This window comes from Lytechinus variegatus, chromosome 6, assembly GCF_018143015.1.
Source record: "Lytechinus variegatus isolate NC3 chromosome 6, Lvar_3.0, whole genome shotgun sequence".
In the NCBI taxonomy this organism is placed as follows: Eukaryota; Metazoa; Echinodermata; class Echinoidea; order Temnopleuroida; family Toxopneustidae; genus Lytechinus; species Lytechinus variegatus.
This window is the reverse complement of record NC_054745.1, coordinates 20,515,559-20,534,725: the sequence shown is the minus strand read 5'-3', so window position 1 is coordinate 20,534,725 and position 19,167 is coordinate 20,515,559. Positions and strand designations below refer to the sequence as shown.

Genomic DNA, 19,167 nt, shown 5'->3' with positions numbered 1-19,167 from the left:
CTGTCATAGTCTTGTGATGAGAATGGTTAACAAAATATCAAGGAGCCAAATCCCAAATCCCTATACTGTAATACACATCATTTTTGTTTGAACATTACAGATATCAAACACAAGCGTTACCTTTAAAACTGTTCACATGCCCTCGGCTATGCTTTGGGCATGTTAGAACTTCCAAAGTAAGCCATCCGTGTAATATTCTTACCAGTGACCCCTATGTGTATTATTTGCATCATAATGAATGAATAAAAATCAATATTTCATGCCCATCCAATAATGTGAAAGGCTCATTTTACATGCATGGCTCTGAACGAAATCAGATTGCTGGAATTTTCACGTCCATTCTATAATACATGTACTTTACTATACAAACCTTCGTCATCCTCTTCTATACCTAAATTGATAACATTAGAGCGAATAGCGAGAAAAACATATAAATCTATTACTTTCTATTAATTGACTTAATAAAGGATGTATTCACAACCGTCCAACGCCTACTTAGCTTTTTGCACGCAAGTAAATGGGGAGGGCTGAATGTGTAAATTCTGTACCATCCAAATGTACTATTGCATACCTTAGGAGGTACGGTAATGGTACATTTCAATTCATTTCGTTCAGTACAGGAGCAATACTGTACATGTATGCATAGGATCTACTGGCTAAATGCACACTGTTCAGTTTCCATTCACAGAATTTATTTCTGAATTCATTAAAAACCAATACAATGAAAACAAAATTATATATACCTAAAGAAAATACAAATAAAAAAAGGAAATGCCACTGGCAGTCTCATCTGCATTATGCGATGCAATACTGTATAGCAGCAGTGCTGACTTTGATTAACAACTATTGAATAATTAGTCACAAAAATACCATTCATAAGAAAATAAAATACTATGCTCATTGATCATAAGTGACCTTTCACCTTGGCAATATGACCTGAAACTCATTCGATGATACTTGATTACTCTTATGTCTAAGTTTCATCAAAACTTGATCTATAAACTTTCAAAGTTATGATGGCAGTTCAACAAATACCCCAACATTACCAAAATTCATTGACCCTAGATAGCCTTTGACTGGGATCATGTGACCTGAAACTCATGCAAGATGTCTAGTAATACAGTGAAACCTGTTTATAGTGACCATCAAGGGAAAAACAAAATGAGGCCTTCATAGACAGGTGGCTGCTATAGACAGGTTCTTAATACACATGATCTTCCTCCATGGAAATTGGTTTAGTGGTCACTATAGACAGGTGGCTACTATAGACAGGTTTTTATACACATGATCTTCCTCCATGGAAATTGGTTTAGTGGTCACTATAGACAGGTGGCCAATAACACAGGTTTGACTGTACTTCATTACCCTTATGTCCAAGTTTCATGAATAAGTTATGATGACATTTCAAAAACTTAACCTTGGTTAAGATTTCAATGTTGACGACGCCGCTGCCATCCCAGCGTTGCCTATAGCCTTGCTCTGCTATGCCGGCAAGACAAAACAAAGATAAGGTATCAACAGAACATCATTAATACATAGAGTATTAACAGTGGAATAATAACTGGCACATATGACACAAAATTATAAATAGACAGAACGATGAAAATAACTAAAAGCAACCAAACAAATAGGTATCAACAGAACAGATATGCATTCAGTGGTAAGAGTAAAATGATAATTGGCAAATACTTGCGACATTAGAGGTGAAACAAATAATGAAAATTTGGCATGCCCTAAAGAGCCATAAAAAGGCTTGTTGAGACTAAGAGAAATTATTGTCAAAATAATATTCAGAGAGTCAAAAGGGGCCGAAGCTTTTGATCCTAGCAGAATCTTCGTCGGAGGCAAAATGACCAATAATATTCAAAATAATATTCAGTATACTGGTTTGGATGTAGCAATTACCAAAGAATGAATAGATATAAAAATCATTATAAAAAAACAAATTAACTTGATACAACTTATAACAAGTAGAACAGACATGAGAAACATAAATAAAACCAGTTTAGATTAAAACATTAAAAATATATCGATAAAAATTACTCATTAATATTAAATGTACCGAGGTCTAAACTATGCAATAACTTGAGGCCTGCATAGTGTATTGAATGATTCGATCTATCATTTTAATTCTTAATGTGGCTATTGGCTCCACATCATCCAAATTCAATGACAATTCTTCAGTCAAAGCCATATCAAGATTATCTCACTTTTCCATATATTAGATATAACACACCTCATTATACACAAAAATATTATCTTTTCTCATGTTAACCATTGCTACCCTTAACCTTTGGGATACTTTAAAATGAATTTCAAACTGACCAACAATGTGTGCTTTTTCTCACTGACTGTATGTTACAAAGTCTTAAATATTGTACCTTTTGAGATAATACAGAATGAAAAAATTAGCCTATAAGACTTGGAGTGGAACAAAATTATTCTTGAGAGGAACGGTACCTGTTTCGCTACTTGGCTACATATTTATTGCATAATGAATTAATTAAGAAGTGAAATAGCTTTTTTATTATTCAAGTGGGACTTTATTGCAAGATTACATTGCTTAGAATGTTGCACTATGGGTAATGAATTTGGCAAGATAAGATTAGTTCAGGACCTGAGGTGGGGCTATTAAGGCTGCTAATTCGTATGCCCTTTAAAACATTCACAATAACATAAATCATGCGCATGAGTACATGTATTTGCTAAAAAATCCTTGAAACACATCACGATATACAGTGCGTCCCACAAAAAATGAAATTGAGGTGATGATTTATCATGACTTAATCACAAATAAAAAAGACAAATGACCTAACAATGTAAAGCTTAGAATCTCCTCTTGCATCTGAATTTACTTAGATTATTTCTCATTTACGCATGAGTGAGCAAAAACAATTTGAAGAGGGGATATCAAAAAGTCACTTGGTGGGCTGTATCTGGGTTTAAAAAAGAAAACTACATTTTAAAAAAGTTCAATATCTGCTCTTTAATTTGATATCTTAATTTCAGAAAATAGTCAAGAAAAAACAAAGTTCTGATTACTTGAAATAAGGCTTGAATTTCAATAATTTCATAAAATGAAGAGGTTTTACAGGCTAGCATTCACAATCACTCGAAACTCCGTTTTGTTGACAATCAGCTATGCATTAAGTCTTTTGTTAAAGGACAAGTTCACCCCAACAAAAACTTGATTTGAATAAAAAGAGAAAAAATCAGCAAGCATAACACTGAAAATTTCTTCAAAATCGGATGTAAAATAAGATTAAAGTTATGACATTTCAAAGTTTTGCTTCATTTCACAAAAACAGTTATATGAATGAGCCAGCTACATCCAAATGAGAGAGTTGATGTCATCCACTCACTATTTCTTTTGTTTTTTTTATTGTTTGAAATATGAAATATTTTGATTTTCTCGTCATTGTCATGTGAAATGAAGTTTCATTCCTCCCTGAACACGTGGAATTCCATTATTTTAACATTTTGTGCTTCAGGCAAGGAGGTCCCAATCGTAAAATTCGTAAAAATTGAAATATTGTATAATTCAAACAATAAAAAACAAAAGAAATTGTGAGTGAGTGACATCATCAACTCTCTCATTTGGATGTAACTGGCTCGTTCATGTAACTATTTTGTTAAAAATAAGCGAAACTTTGAAATGTCATAACTTTCTTATTTTACATCCGATTTTGATGAAATTTTCAGCAATGTGCTTGTCTGATTCAAATCAACATTTTTCTGAGGTGGACTTGAGCTTTAACCGTGCGATAGCTTCTGTGGAAACCAGTGAAAACACGTTTATTTAATTAAAATTAAGGAAATACAAGCATTGTTTCAAGGGAGCAGAACTTTTTACTTCTTGACCATTTTTTGTGATTAAGGTATTAAATAAAAGAGCAGATACTGAACTTTTTAAGCACGTGATTTTCTTTTTGAAATTCAGATACACCCTGCCAAATTAATTTTTGGCATCCTTTTTTCATATAGTTTTTGCTCACTCATGTGAATGATGAATAATCTAAAATAAGTTCAGATGAAAGATGAGATTTTAAGCTTTGCATTGGTGTCAGATCTTGGGACTGAAATTCCCAGTCTGGTAATAGATTTGGTTCTGTTTGAAATGAAAGTAGTTACCACTTGCAATAACCACACAATCATTCAATATCTATATGTAACATAAATTTAATTCAGAGCGACCAGCTCTATAAATGTACATATAATTAAAGAAATTGAATAATCAGAATTAAATCATGAATCACATGCATATCAACATAACATCAAACTGTATTCAGCAGTTAACATCAGCATGAATTAACCTATACTGAATATGTTGCAATAGGTATCTAATGAGAGTGATTTATTTATATTTAATCAAGGCCTAATAATTCGGCATCCAAACGTGACAATATTCTTGGTTATTAATTCCACCAATTAAGTTTCATCAAAAGAGGGTTTATACTTGGATGAATACCTACACTGGACCGTAGTATATCTAATCTGGTTATAATTTAAATAGTTCAGAATAAGGACCCCTTCGACATCGTCAATGACTATCGTTGGTCCGATGAATATAGTCGTCTAAGAGCGAACTGCGGTGGCTTCGACGACGCGAAGTAAAGCGAGCGAACTCTCGACGAAATGCCAGTCCAGATTCGCGGACGAAATGATGAGGGCTGAGAGCCACAAGATTGCTACGATGAATCACAAGTCACGAACTCTGAGTTCAAGGATGAAGTACGAGCCCAGCTCGTCCCTAAAGAGAGTAAATAAATAACCATCTCCTAATAGACAAGGTCCAGTAATAACACTATAAATGTTCACAAGTCAGTTAAGATATACTAGCTAGAATTCACTGAGCTACTTACGGAAAATAATGTAAAAACAAACTACGGTATCTTTTATCCCTAAATAGCAAAAGGAAATCTCTCTTCTCATAGAAGTATAACTTCTCAGTTCAATGAATATTTACATCAACTATATCATATACAACATCAATACACTGATCCTGGCTATTACTCTTGTTCAGTTCACAAGCCATATATCACATAACTATCAGTTTAAAATATATGGGAATCGTCATTGTCATTGAGCGTATAAACCAACAATTCTTCCATAATAAAATGTCTACTTTAATAACATTTAATTACTTCATCTTTATATCATTACTTCATGTTTAGTGGGTTTCTCCTTGGTTTAATTTCACAAAGTTTTCATTTATGAAAAATGATTTACTATACAATACAACAAAGCATTTAATATTCTTTGCACTTTAGTGTTCAATACTCCAACATTAATCATAAGCAAAATAATTACTGAATTTCTGTTTTCTTTGAAAACACTAAGTTTTGCTTTTAATTACAATAATTAATTATACCAATAAAATAGTGAACTTACAGTTCTTTGGAACAGTCGTGCCTGGTGAGATGAGGGCAGATGTGGTGGCTTTACCTGGCCTGTGCTGCCTGGATCCAGCCTGCCAACGATGGGGATTAAGACTCCGCTGTGCCTGCACTACACAGCCTGCAACATACACCCAAAGTAATGGCCTACGAGAACCACACCCTCACACTCCGAGTTAAGACCAAATGTGGAAGGGTCTTCCTCTCCCGAGAATCAAACGATTTCTGATTTGCTTTTACTCAAACACCACTCCATCATGACTCTCACAAAGACAAAGTCATTAACATTCTCAATATTCCTCTGCTTTACTCTTCCACGCTGAACATATCCAATTAAAACTACTTAACTATCCAAGCTTTAATTTCACCTATTCAAAACTCCCATCTCAATCATTCTCAACAATCTTTTCCTCTCATACATAAAAACAAACATCTATAGAATTTTAGAGCCCCATTGAACTTAACTAAATATATCAAGTTAAATGACCCAATGCTCATGACCTAAGATTGTCAAGAAGTCAAAGTAAAATTCTAATCCTTACACCCCAGCGGGTTTGATCACTTACTTAAAGATACAGTTGATTGACTCTGGGACTTTGACAAGAGTCAACCACCCAAATTCCTTTTATTATATACAAGCTGAATGGTTACTAGGGGTTAACACTAAATAGACTTACAGTCGCATTGTGACAATTGGTCATTATTAATCATTGCTAAATATCGGTTTCTTCTTTTTTTTTTTGGGGGGGAAAGCACTGTACAATCCTTATGATGCGCTTTAATTAAAGGAATAAAGTGGATTTATGCTCAAATTTTCACTCTGATGACTTGATTTTGTTTATACTGTTAATTCAAATATTTTATTAGGAGGCTGCACTCTACTAGACAGCTGGCAGCCGTCTGTTTTGAGGAGTTTTTTAATTTTATTTTTTATTTTTAAATTCCTCCTCGTACACAGACGGCTCGCTACCGTGCAGCCATCATTAAGGGTTTTACAATGCAAAATCCCCCCGTCAGGGCTCTTCAAGTTTTGTCTTTAATGAATCAAACTTTTGAAAATTAATGCTACCTAAATGCAAATTAACATTCCCTCTTGGCATTAATTGCCAAAAAACATGGAAAATCAAGTTAAAAGGAACAAAAACAGTGATTTACCTCGGCTGTCGCACACCTTCACTTCTCTGTTTTAACTGAAATTAGTAATTAAACTTAAGGCCTTGAGTCCCCTGTACAGATCGCGCTAGAACTTTGGTCTCTGTATTTGGTGAGTGAAGCCAACGGAGTTCAGCTGAACAACCAAAATTACAGAGACCGAGGCTTTTGGTCTAGTACTCTACAAGCTCTGCTTTTTCAGCAGCTTCCTTCCTTTCCAACCTGCTTGAATGGTTTTGATTATTGTAATATAAATTTTCCTTGTTCGATTGATTATGTATCAAGAGATATGGAATAAAACATATGGTAAAGGTTGGAAGTGTAAACAAATAAAATGAAATGAAGAAATGTTGAGAATCATGTTCACTGACCATCGTTGTCATCATCTTTATCACACTGATTGCCCTCCCAGTCACCATCGTTGTTCGTCTGGCCTGTATTAGACTTTGTCATGCAGTTATCACACGCATCACCGACACCGTCGCCATCCACATCCGCCTGATCAAAGTTGGCTACATAGGGACAGTTGTCCTGGAAGAAATGAATGACGGTAATTGTTTTTGTCATGAAATTCAAACCATAGTGCTGGTAATGTGAAAGGCCATCCTCATTCATTCCCAATAGACCAGTTCGTAGTTACTTCATGGGCAATTTTGGTCAAATGACCTTTCATTTCTTTCATCATGATAGGCAGATTTCAAAGCAAGATATTACGTAAGCTTGCCTTACATAGCAGGATGAAGAAATTGAATAGACCAGGTGACTAGAATATCACACCAATGAACACTTAATGAAGATATTTGTTGCATTCCTAATTTGAATGCATATCTTAGCATGTTGCACAATGTACTTAACAAACTGTGAAATACCAGCTGTTCGTGGAAGCATTGTTGTTTTTTGTGGATGTAAATGAAAACGATAATTTAGAAGAATATATGAATAATCAAGACATCAAAGTTGGTGCTTATCTCATTAGATTTTAAAGCACCATGTCAGTTTATTACAAATGACCTCCTTCTGATCATGCGTAGAATCTTTTGATCATGCGCAGAAAGGAACTACGAACTGGCTTATTCTGATACAGATTAACATATTACTATTATTCATCTTCCACTACATCAAATACTCCAATATCCCGGCCCCCCCAAAAAAAGTGTCAAATAAACCAGGGGCCCTTTAACACAAAGCTTAGCAATAATCGTAAAACAGGAATGATTGCATTGACAACAATGTACGATCAAGTGTGTTGGCTCAGTTAGTAGAGCGTCCGTCTCACAACCGGGAGATCAGGAGTTCAAGCCCCGGCCGCGCCAGACCAAAAGATGTTAAAAGATGAGAGTTGCTGCTACCCTGTTTGGCGGTCAACAAGTAAGGGATAGCTAAAGATCTGGTGGCTGCTGGGCCCATGATCAATTGGGCAAAACAAATTTTCAGAGAGTACTTCTATTTCAGGTTTTATTTAAAACAAAAAAATATGGATTTTCATTTTCAATAAACAATGGATAAAATGAACAGAAGGGTATGAAATATGAAATCATTTATGAATATTATTATGTTAAAATCTGTAGAATTTTTTTTTTCAATTTTTAAAAGATTATCCTTTCCCAACAAACCTCCATGGGACAGGATGAAAAACAATGATAATAACCCCAATTCTAAATGTTGTAAACTGGGCAAATATAACATTGCCATCGAGGGGATAATCCCTGTATTCATGAGGTCATATCTTGGGCCCCTATGCATGGAACAATTCCCATCAAATTTGTATTATGGAGGCAGTGGCAGACGGTGACCCGGAGAAGACAAAGCATTGGAGGGGCAGAGCATTGTTCAAAAACAATACAGTGCCCCCCCAATGCTTTGTCTACTCCGGGTCATGGTCCGCCACTGTATGGAGGCATTAACGCTCTATCATGATATAGTATTAAAACATATTCAAATTAAAATTTGGAAAATTGATGACGTCACACTTCAGTACCCTCTACGTTTCTTACAAGTTCGTTGTAGATTCTATCATTGTCACGATCAGTGTCACAGATATCTCCGGTCAGGTCGCCGTCAGCATCCTCCTGACCGCTGTTTGGGTAACCCGGACAGTTATCAGCGAGGCAGTTTTTATCTGATGTATTGGTGCACCGCATCTTCAGGTCCATCTGACCGTCCATGTCGAGATCACGGCCGCAGACGAATCCATCCCCGGCCCAAGCATGGTCCTCATCACACTGAAAATAACAGGTGCCAAGTTTGTTTGAAAAATAATGAATAAGTGTGATACACACACACTAATAACAATAATAATAATAATGATGATAATAATAATGATAATGATAATAGTAATGATAATAATAATAATAATGATGATAATAATAATAATAATGATAATAATGATGATGATGATGATGATGATGATGATAATAATAATAATAATGATGATAATAATAATAATAATAATAATGATAATAGTAATGATAATAATAATAATGATAATAATAATGATGATGGTGATGATGATGATGATGATGATGATGATAATAATAATAATAATGATGATGATAATAATAATAGCTGGATTTATATAGCGCTTTTTGCCTGAGGATACAAGCGCTTGCTATTATTACCCCGGCTTTAGCTCGAGCTTCCATCATCGGCGCTTAGTGCATGCAAGGAATTAATCCTGCCGGGTACCCATTAACCTCACCTGGGTCGAGTGCAGCACAGTGTGGATAATGAAAATTTGTCCTTTATAAACAAAATGAATTTCCTGCAGTGGAGCTTGGGAACATTTGCAATCTTACTGCACTGAGTAATTACAGAAATTGGTATGTGGTCAATGAAACCAAACAAACCTTTTATCACTTTTTAAAAGTAAACACATAATTCAATGCAATAATAACTTAGAGAATAACTGTTGTTTTGTTTTTCTGTAAGTCTTCTTATTTTAAATTTTTTCTGTTTTTTTTCTAACAGTGTAGGTCTGTATTGCTTACTGCACATTAAATCATATCTTAAAATTATGGCAAAAAGTACATGTACATGTCACTATGCCAATCAGCCTCCTCCGTTTCCGACCTGTTATCTTGATTATTATACATAATAAGTTTCTTTGTTTTATTGATTTTAAATATATCAAGATGTATGTAACAAAACTATTGTAAATGTAAATGATTGTTGGAAATGGAAAATAAATGAAATGAAATTAAATCAATGAGATTATATAAATGTGTATGGAGCAACATCCCCTGAAAAGGTTATGATGTGGTTTCCAAATAGAAATCTGTTTAGCTGGACTAGACTTGTGATTTCATATGAGAAATTATCCTGTTTTATCTAAAACCTCTTAACAAAGCATGGAATGGGTTGAAAATTTACAGATATGTAAAGTCATGTAATTGCTGTTTTAATTACAATGTAGCTTTCTCATATCCAATCACTACAGCCTCGTAAAAATATGCTTGAATTACACTTTTAAAGAAAAATATATATGAAAAAAATACCATCAAGATTTTTAGATACATAAAAACTCATAATTACAAATAATCAATTATTAAAAAGAGTTTCAATGGCCACTACATTTTTGTAAGAATATCATGTTAGATGGTTGATTATTGGGTGATTCCATGCTAGAAAAATCAGCCTTTTTCACAACATTTTTCAAACTGCTGTCCAAACAAACGAGGTACTTTAATCTGTTTTGTGGTAATAAGTACTACTGGGTAGTCATGTAAAAAATGACAAACAAAAATATGTTGTCCATTGGTGAATTAGAGGTGAGAATACAGCATGTCATGTGGGACACTTCTGAGTCCTGTACGACAAACAACATTTTTACCTTTAATTCACCCGCAATCAAAAATATTTTGTTAGTTATCATTTTTTTACAGGACTATCCACTACACCTTCATCATTGACAAAAAAATATTGCTCAAGCATCCAGCTAAGAGACTACAAATTCTTGTTGAAATGCCTCTGGAGACACGTATGGAATCATCCATTGATCCTCTACCAAAGTTTAAGATGGGCTTTATACCCCCATCTCACTAGGAAGGCGATCATGGCAACCAATGAATCCTGCAAAGCGTAGCAGAATCTTCCTTGAATTCTATTTTTAGCCTGCGAGCTGATTGCACTGCACCTTCACTGCGACGCACTTGCACTCAGGGCGATGGTAATATGTTGACAGTACGGCGTTGCCGCTCTCTTGTCACAATACGAGGCAGATGTGATGAGCTGCTTCTGCGATCAAAGCGGCCGTGCAATGAGGCTCATATGCTAATTAGGACCTCGCTACGGTGGTGCTACGAATGGAGCATTTGTGTTACGTTCACGATGGGCTCTTGAAACAATTTCAAGCAATTGGCATATTAATCGCGGCACATGAGACACTCTTCAGTCGATTGCCAACCTCCGACCAAGATGGATGTCCAGAATATGGTTGGATCTACACCTCAGCATTCTACAACAACATCAGTTAGAAGTTGAATACGAGGACAGGAGGAGGAGGAGGCCAAGACAATACTGGGTCCGATCCTGGCTGCCTGCAGAAAGAAGACTTGAATTCGGTCGTTACAACAGTTTGATGAAAGAGCTAAGAATGGAGTACACTGCCTCATTCTTCAATTTCTTGAGGATGTAACCAGAGATTTTCGATGAAATTTTGAGAAGAGTGGGACTCAGAATTCAGAAGCAGGACACTCACATGAGGAGAGTTCCTGTACCCCCTCATCCTCCTCTACCACCACCATAACCTCTTGTTCATCCTCTTGGACCGCCGGCGTAACAGGGGTAGCTTGGGCAGCTTTCCCTTTTTTGGTCCTTATTCTGGGAGGCATGTTTGAAAACGCTGTGGTGTCGCCTCGTAATCTGTTGCTAATGTGATAATTCACCTCCATTGGCACGGCGTTTTATAGCAAAGTGGACGGTCGGTGCGCAATCGCTGCCCAGTCATCAGCGGCGCAGCAAAAGGGAAACGCGATTGCCTGCAGCAGGCTGAGAACGTGTGCCACATGCCACCAAAAGAAGCGTTGCGGTGGAAGCTGTGTGAAGCGCGTCAGGTGCGAAGCAGTAGCCTTGTAAACGGAAGCAGCGTGGCAATATTGTCTTGGGAACGCCCTGAAAACATGGGCAAACTTTGCCGCTTTTAATGCACTTCTACTATGCTTTGTATATCGCTTGTAATATGCTTGTGACTCGATTGTGATGCGCTTCAGAACCTCTGTGCTATCGCTACGTAAGTTTTGAACATGTTCAAAATTTTATGGCGATCCTTGCCGCTTCAGAAAAGATCAAGGTACGACAGAGAAGATTGAAAAGATCAAGCTACGATATACCACGTTTTGTTGATTTTGACGATCGCAGTAGAATTGCCATCTAGTGAAATGGGGGTATTAGATCTTGTTAACAAATACATGGTCTTTTTAGTTTTCCTCATCATCATATAGCAATAAATATATACCGATGTAAATTTATACCTTACCTCGCAGTAATAGTGATTCGGCCGTAAATAGTGACAGATGGCATGCTCATTACACTCATGGGTTCCCAAGGCACAGTGGTCTATATCGAGCATACACCCATCTTCGTTGTTACCAAGGTAACCAGGTAAACATTCACCACACTGGAAACTTCCCTATTTTGGAATGGACAATGGGTGACAAAGATTAGTGAAGGAATTTGAAATATAAAATATACATATATATTTATATACATACATGAAAGTTTACTGTAATAAGATGTTTAAAACACATGAATACATCATGGGATAATTCTGGATAAAAAAAATTCCAAAGGAGAATATTTTTCTAATGCAATGAGTTGAAAATAAAAAAATATGATTGTTCTACCTACCCAATAATTATGCAACATATCACGATGGAACAACATGCACAATAATACTACCATCACTTCTTATTCTTCTTTTTACACTACTACTAACGCTACTACAAATTTACTACAACTAGTACTATTAATACTACACTTCTTCTTTTCCCTTTCCTTCTTTTTTGTAATACAGAATATACTGAATACATAATTCTACTACTGCTACTAGTTTATTTGTAGTATTGGAACTATTTCTTCTACAAGAACAGAAATAACTACTACAAATACAACTGCACGCGGCTGTATCATTTCAATCATAGCTGATATAAATACCACTACCAGCATCAATTAAATTTTAAGATATCAATGATATAACTGAAATATAAAACAATTATAGTACATATAGTTTCTAAAATAACAATAAAACAAGTCCTTTGAAAGTTCATAGAGACGTTATAGCCATGATATGATATGCGCTTTGTTAGAAATGTTTATTATTATTACTATTATTATTATTATGCATCCATTTACCTCTGTATTGTTACAATATGCATTGGCATCACATCCTCCATTCTCGGTGAGGCATTCATTAATATCTGTGCATACCTGGGAAGAATGGTGGATGTATGACACAAAGACCCGTATTCTGAAGTCAGGTTTAACTTAAACTCAGATTTAAAGTTGTGGTTTAAGTATGGGAAGCCAAAAGTATCAATTTTTTTTTAAAGTTGTACGTTACTTATGTTTACTGTGCTCTTTCCTGATTCATCAATGGTGAAGACAATTTATATATACTTCCTAGACAATTATGAATGATAAGAGAGCCAACTGAGCTGAAATATGATATCTCTACCGTTAGTGATTTATGTAACAATTGGCTATCTATACTTAAACCACAACTTTAAACCTGAGTTCAAGTTAAACCCGACTTCAGAATGCAGGAAAAAGTATGTTGATTAATATGATTGGTTGTTATCATTGGGCTTTAATAAAGTATCCCCCATTCAAAAACATGTAAATTAAAAAATCATTAATGGGGCATTGCAAGAAAGTGGCAGTCAACTGCAATTTTGCGATTGATTGGTAATCTGCTTCTTGAAACAATGAATGTAATCTGATTCACTACAGAAACATTGAACTATCAATTGTAAAAATAAAACAGAATATTCACAATTGATGGCAAATATTTTCTTGTGATACCCTAACTCAACATAACTACCATCTTTTACAATAAAAAATTATGATGGTAACATGAATTACCAGGGCCATGTCTTACAAAGAGTCATAAAGAGTCATAAAAAGCTTGACATTGTACAGACCTTTTTAATTTACAAATTGAATTTCATTGATCAAATATATACTTTAACTATTTACTGCAGGGAACCCATACCAACAAGCTTTGCTTTTGAGTGGGTTCCCTTTTTTCATTTCTGTATATGATATTTTTGTGTTATGCTTTACATTGTAACTTTGGTTAAATTTTGGAATGAAAAAGAATAAATGCAATCAATCAAAAAAAAAAAAAAGTTACGATTGATCTTACCAACCTAAAAATATATAGAAATCAATCCATGTCATACTTTTTTTTACAGGAAATTTGCACTATATACATTGTGAACAAAACAAAAAGCACACTGGATTTTAAAGAAAAAATAAATATACATCATAACTAGAAATATCTTGAATAAACACACGCTTCTAAATGTTGACGTTACTGGCTTTCCATTGTTGTGGTTGATCGGATTAATTGCATCTCTTTGTAAGACGGGGCCCCATATCACCGCACCATCTGCTGTGGTCACTTCAAGCCCTGCTTATCTGGTCATGATCGCTCCCTTCAGTATTTATCTATACCTTATTTGATGAACAATTTACAGTCTTATTATTAACATTGATTATCTAATAGCTATATACGTTCACATTTGATTGTCTTTATAATCAAATGCATTAGAAAGGCTCATGTTGAATTTTATAACGTTTCTTCTTTAAAGGCGACCGCACACCTTATGATTGGTCTCGATCGGTCTGCGACCCGATTTCAGAATAAAATGTAGTAGAATTCGATGCTAATATTGAGACTTTGAATATCTTACTGTGTAATGTTCTAAATCATCGTACGAATACCTATGCTCAAATCTGTGACTATGCTATCATCCTTCTTAGAATAAAAGCGAATTAAATATCTAGTTGTAATGACGTCATAGCAGTCGTACGATTGACTACGATTTGAAACTAATTTGGCCTTTACTCCAAAATAAAGGCTTGGAATCTTTCAAAATGGTTATATTAGTATTCTTTCAATTATTTTCATCCTCAAATAAAATGATATGTTCCATTTACATTTTTAGAAAATGAGCAAAATGCGATTTTCCCAAAATCGGATCGCGAACAGTCGTAAGGTGTGCGGTGGCCTGAACTCTTTCCACACCTACTTCGCACCAATGTACAATCGGTGCCATCATGCGTACTTCGCATTTCACGTTCAAAGAAGCAATCCATTGTTTCCCTCCCTGAAAATAATTCAGCATAGATGGTACATGGCCCAGCGCACAAAGATTAAAGGACAAGTCGATCCACCCCAACAAAACATAGATGAATAAAAAGAGAAAAATCAAACAAGCATAACAGTGAAAATTTCATCAAAATCGGACGCAAAATAAGAAAGTTATGACATTTTAAAGTCTTTGCATAATTTCTCAAAACAGTTATATTCACATCTTGGTCGGTATGCAAATGAGGAAAATGACGACATCATCCACTCACTATTTCTTTTGTATTTTATTACATGAAATAGGGAATATTCTATTTTTCTCCTAATTGTCAAGTGATACAACGATTAATTCCTCCCTGAACATGTGGAATTAGCATTGTTTAATAGTATACGTTTCAGTAAAGTTGGTCCTTATTGTCAAATCTGTAAAAAGTGAAATATTGTACATGTATACATGTAGTTCAAACAATAAAAAACAAAAGAAATAGTGAGTAATAGACATCATCGATTAACTCACCTAGTTGTGCATATCACTGTTTTGTGAAAAATAAGCGAAACTTTAAAATGTCATAACTTTATTATTATACATCCGAGTTTTAATGAAATTTTCAGCACTATGTTAGTTGATTATTCTCTATTTATTCAAGTCAGCATTTTCCTGGGGTGGACTTGATCTTTAAATGATGGGATCTATTCCGGGCGAATTGACTTTCAAATATTCTCTTCCTTGCACCCTCACCTGTCTGTTGTCTCGGGTTTGATTCAAGCCGTATCCATGGATGATATCTCCATGGTAACCAGCTGGGCATCTATCACAGACGTACCCCGGCTCTAGATTGGTGCATCCATCGGAGCTGAAGCAGGGGTCCGACTCAGTACACTAAAGATGGAGGATTTAGTTTTGAAATAAACTTAATGCTTTTTCCCTTTCAGTATGTATATGTATGTAGTAGAAATATTCAGTAGAAAAGTTTTTATTAACACAGAAACATTTTCTTTCCTATTTTAAACATTGTTTTCCAATCATTTCTGGAGCCCTTAAAGATGAAAAGAATATTTGTGCAATAAAAATATAAACAGATGCAATCATGGTAAATGAGTTTTTGATTTGTGTGATAAAAAAGTGCCATATTGTGCTATCTATATGTAATTTTGATTGTATATTTATTGTTTTAATCTTAATGATTTCAATTTATATATTGGCATTGTGTAAACATGTACAGTTCAGTCAGTGACTGCCAATCATGTTTTTTTGCAAGAAACCTGATTGAATCTAATTGTATATTTGAGTTGTGTGTGTGTGTGTGATTAATTCAGATCACACTTATACTGAAGTACGTGTACACATATAACAGGCTATAAACAAAGCATACAAAGGATCAAGGCGACTTTCACCCACGGATCCTTAATTGTTTTGGGAATAGAATTTCAGGTGAATTTTAGTGTTGACTGTTTTTACAAGTGTCCATATGTGTGTGTGGGGGGATGGAGGGAAGAGGAAGTTATGACAATATCAGAGTACAATACCTCATTGATATCCACGCAGTTCACTCCATCACCACGGTAACCAAGCGGGCAATCCAGGCAGCGATATTGACCACCTCCAGTGTTCACGCACTTCACTCCCTTAAAGCAAGGCCCGGGAGGAAGCATGCAGGGACCTTTAAAAAAAACAACAGATCAATGATCCATTAAAGAAAAGCAGGGCCGGACTTCACTTCCTTAAAGTAAGGCAGGGACTCCCTCAAAAATAAAAGGACTGGTCTATATGAAACGTACGCTGGCTCCCCCTTCTGATCTCGGCCGCCGTTCACACGATCACGCCAAAATTTGGCACCTACATTCTTTTCCACATAAACTACAAGAAATTACTTTTTAAAATTCTGAAAATTGTTATTTTTTAATTATGAATAAAATATGCAAATTTATTAATGAAAAACACTATTTGCATATTTAACACCTTATTTCAATTTAAATTTTCTTCTTTTTTGCAGATGTCATCTTTTTGATCTAATTTAAAGGTTTCCAAAAAGAAAAATTGCAAGTCAATTTTTCCCTTAATGTGTATTTCATTGTTTTTAGAATTTCTTATGTATATCTATGTTTTTTATCTTTTGTTTTTCATTGTTTTTTCAATGGAAATGATTACAGACCATTTAACAACTAAATTAAACCCTAAATCAATTCGGCAGACTAATTAGAATGAAAAATAATCACCCTTTCATGAATTTAATCTCCCATAGACTTTGTACACAAAGTATAACAAGTGATAGCACTTCTGGCAGTCTCACCTGCATTACACAATTCAATATAGTACCAGTTCTGACTTTGAAAACTATGAAATAATTATTTACAAAAAACACCATTCATATAATGATATAATACTATGCTCATTCACCCTAAATGACATTTGACCCTGATCACGTAACCTAAGACTTGTCAGTAATAATAGATTACCCCCATGTCTACAATTCATGAACTATATCCATAAACTTTGAAAGTTGTGACAGCAATGTAATAATTACCATCAACTTGGCCAAAGTTCATTGACCTTAATGACATTCGACATTGGTCATATGACCTTAAAGTTGCACAGGATGTTCAGTGATACTTAATTACTCATATATCCAAGTTTTATGAACAAGACCAATAGACTTTCAAAGTCATGATGGTATTTCAACATATACCCCCAACTTTGCCAAAGTTCATTGACCTTAAATGACCTTGATCATGTGACCTGAAACTCACACAGGATGTTCAGTGATACTTGATTACTCTTATGTCCAATTTTCATCAATCAGATCCATAAACTTTCAAAGTTATGGTGGTAATTCAACAGATACCCCCAACTTGGCCAAAGTTTATTGACCCTAAATGACCTTTGACCTTGGTTATGTAACTTGAAACTAAGGCAGGATGTTTAGTAATACTTGATTAACCTTATGTCCAAGTGTCATGAACTAGGTCCACTTACATTCTAAGTTATGACATTTAAAAAAACTTAACCTTTGGTTAAGATTTGGTGTTGACGTCGTCGGAAAAGCGGCGCCTATAGTCTCACTCTGCTATGCAGGTGAGGCAAAAATGAGCCATTTTTAGCATGACATTGCATCGCAAAAAAAGTCATGTGACGTCACGGCGGTCTACAGGTATGTCGCGAATTTGGTCTCAAAAGTTGCGTGAGACTTAAAAGCCATAAGATTTTGCGGCACTTTCTCTGCGTTTTGGAAATTTCGTGCAAAGCATAGGACTGGGGGCCATCATGGCCACCAGTCCTTTTAGGGTTAATGCAAGGCCTGAAAGGAAACATGCAGGGACATTCAATAAAAGACAACAGATCAATGATTTGGAGAACATTCCCATTATCTATTCTTTGTTCAAACTTGAAATCGCAAGGAGATGAACATAATGGAGAGGTGCCATGGCCGAGTGGTCTAAGGTGCCCTACTACACCATGAAAGTCTGCGCTTTGATTACTGGCACCGCCCCTGACAAATCCACATTCATCTCCATTGCTCTTTCATCTTGCATCAAATAAATGAAAATTCTTCATGCATTACTGATAACGTGTCCACATGTAAAAAATAGCAAGCATGTCAGTTTAACTGAGAAACGGTTAAACTGACAATGAGAACATTCCCATTTACCAAACTTACACTCGCTTGCAGATGAACATAATGAGCACGGGAGGCAGTCAGCATCAGAATACTGGTTAAACTGGCAAGGGGAACACTCCCATTTGCCAAGGGAACTTGTAAAGCCACTTGGACAGCATTCACAGGATGATTGCTTTGGAAGCGGTTGGTACGACCCATCCTCACATGGGAGACACTCATCTATAAAGTGCATAAAAACAAGTGTAATCAAATTGCTGTGGGGTAATATTCAAAGACAACTAATACAAATAAATAACTCTTATTTACCAAGGGTAACCACTCTCAGCTGTAAAATGTTCTTCCCTGCATAAAATATCATGTTTGCCCTTCTCCATTCTCATCTGTTGAGTGCATGACAAGAAAGCAGAAGGTCCCATTTTTTTAAGTCTTTGGTATAACTCAGCAGGGAATCGAACCCACGACATCCTATTCATGAGGTTGGAACTCTACCACTGAGCCACCATGTCCAACTGAATTTTGAGTTTTTATTTTGCCAGCTTACATGTAGGTGCCTTGTCAAAATTTGGAATCACATTTCCATGAAGAATCATTGCAGAATGCAAGAAAGCTGCTATCATTAAATGATCAGAGTTCCCGCTAAAAAAAAGATAAGGTACGTAATGACATTGCAACTTCTCGGCGTTTCAGTGATACC

The 19,167-nt window shown here is 35.4% G+C and overlaps 1 protein-coding gene and 1 long non-coding RNA gene across 2 annotated transcripts in view; both read right to left on the bottom strand.

The window, feature by feature from the left end:
• The window catches only part of LOC121417629, a 160,351-nt gene that overhangs the window by 24,662 nt on the left and 116,522 nt on the right, over nt 1–19,167 (bottom strand). The window contains exons 34-40 of the mRNA XM_041611366.1: nt 18,513–18,692; nt 16,384–16,517; nt 15,596–15,736; nt 12,897–12,971; nt 12,022–12,174; nt 8,543–8,770; nt 6,920–7,079 (exon numbers count right to left, since the gene is read on the bottom strand). Coding sequence (XP_041467300.1) covers nt 6,920–7,079; nt 8,543–8,770; nt 12,022–12,174; nt 12,897–12,971; nt 15,596–15,736; nt 16,384–16,517; nt 18,513–18,692 — 1,071 coding nt within the window. The remainder of the gene's footprint in view (nt 1–6,919; nt 7,080–8,542; nt 8,771–12,021; nt 12,175–12,896; nt 12,972–15,595; nt 15,737–16,383; nt 16,518–18,512; nt 18,693–19,167) is intronic.
• LOC121417167 lies at nt 4,427–5,627 on the bottom strand. The gene is made up of 2 exons (XR_005970322.1): nt 5,392–5,627; nt 4,427–4,750 (listed from the first exon to the last, which is right to left on the bottom strand). It is a non-coding gene; the product is annotated as an uncharacterized LOC121417167 (long non-coding RNA).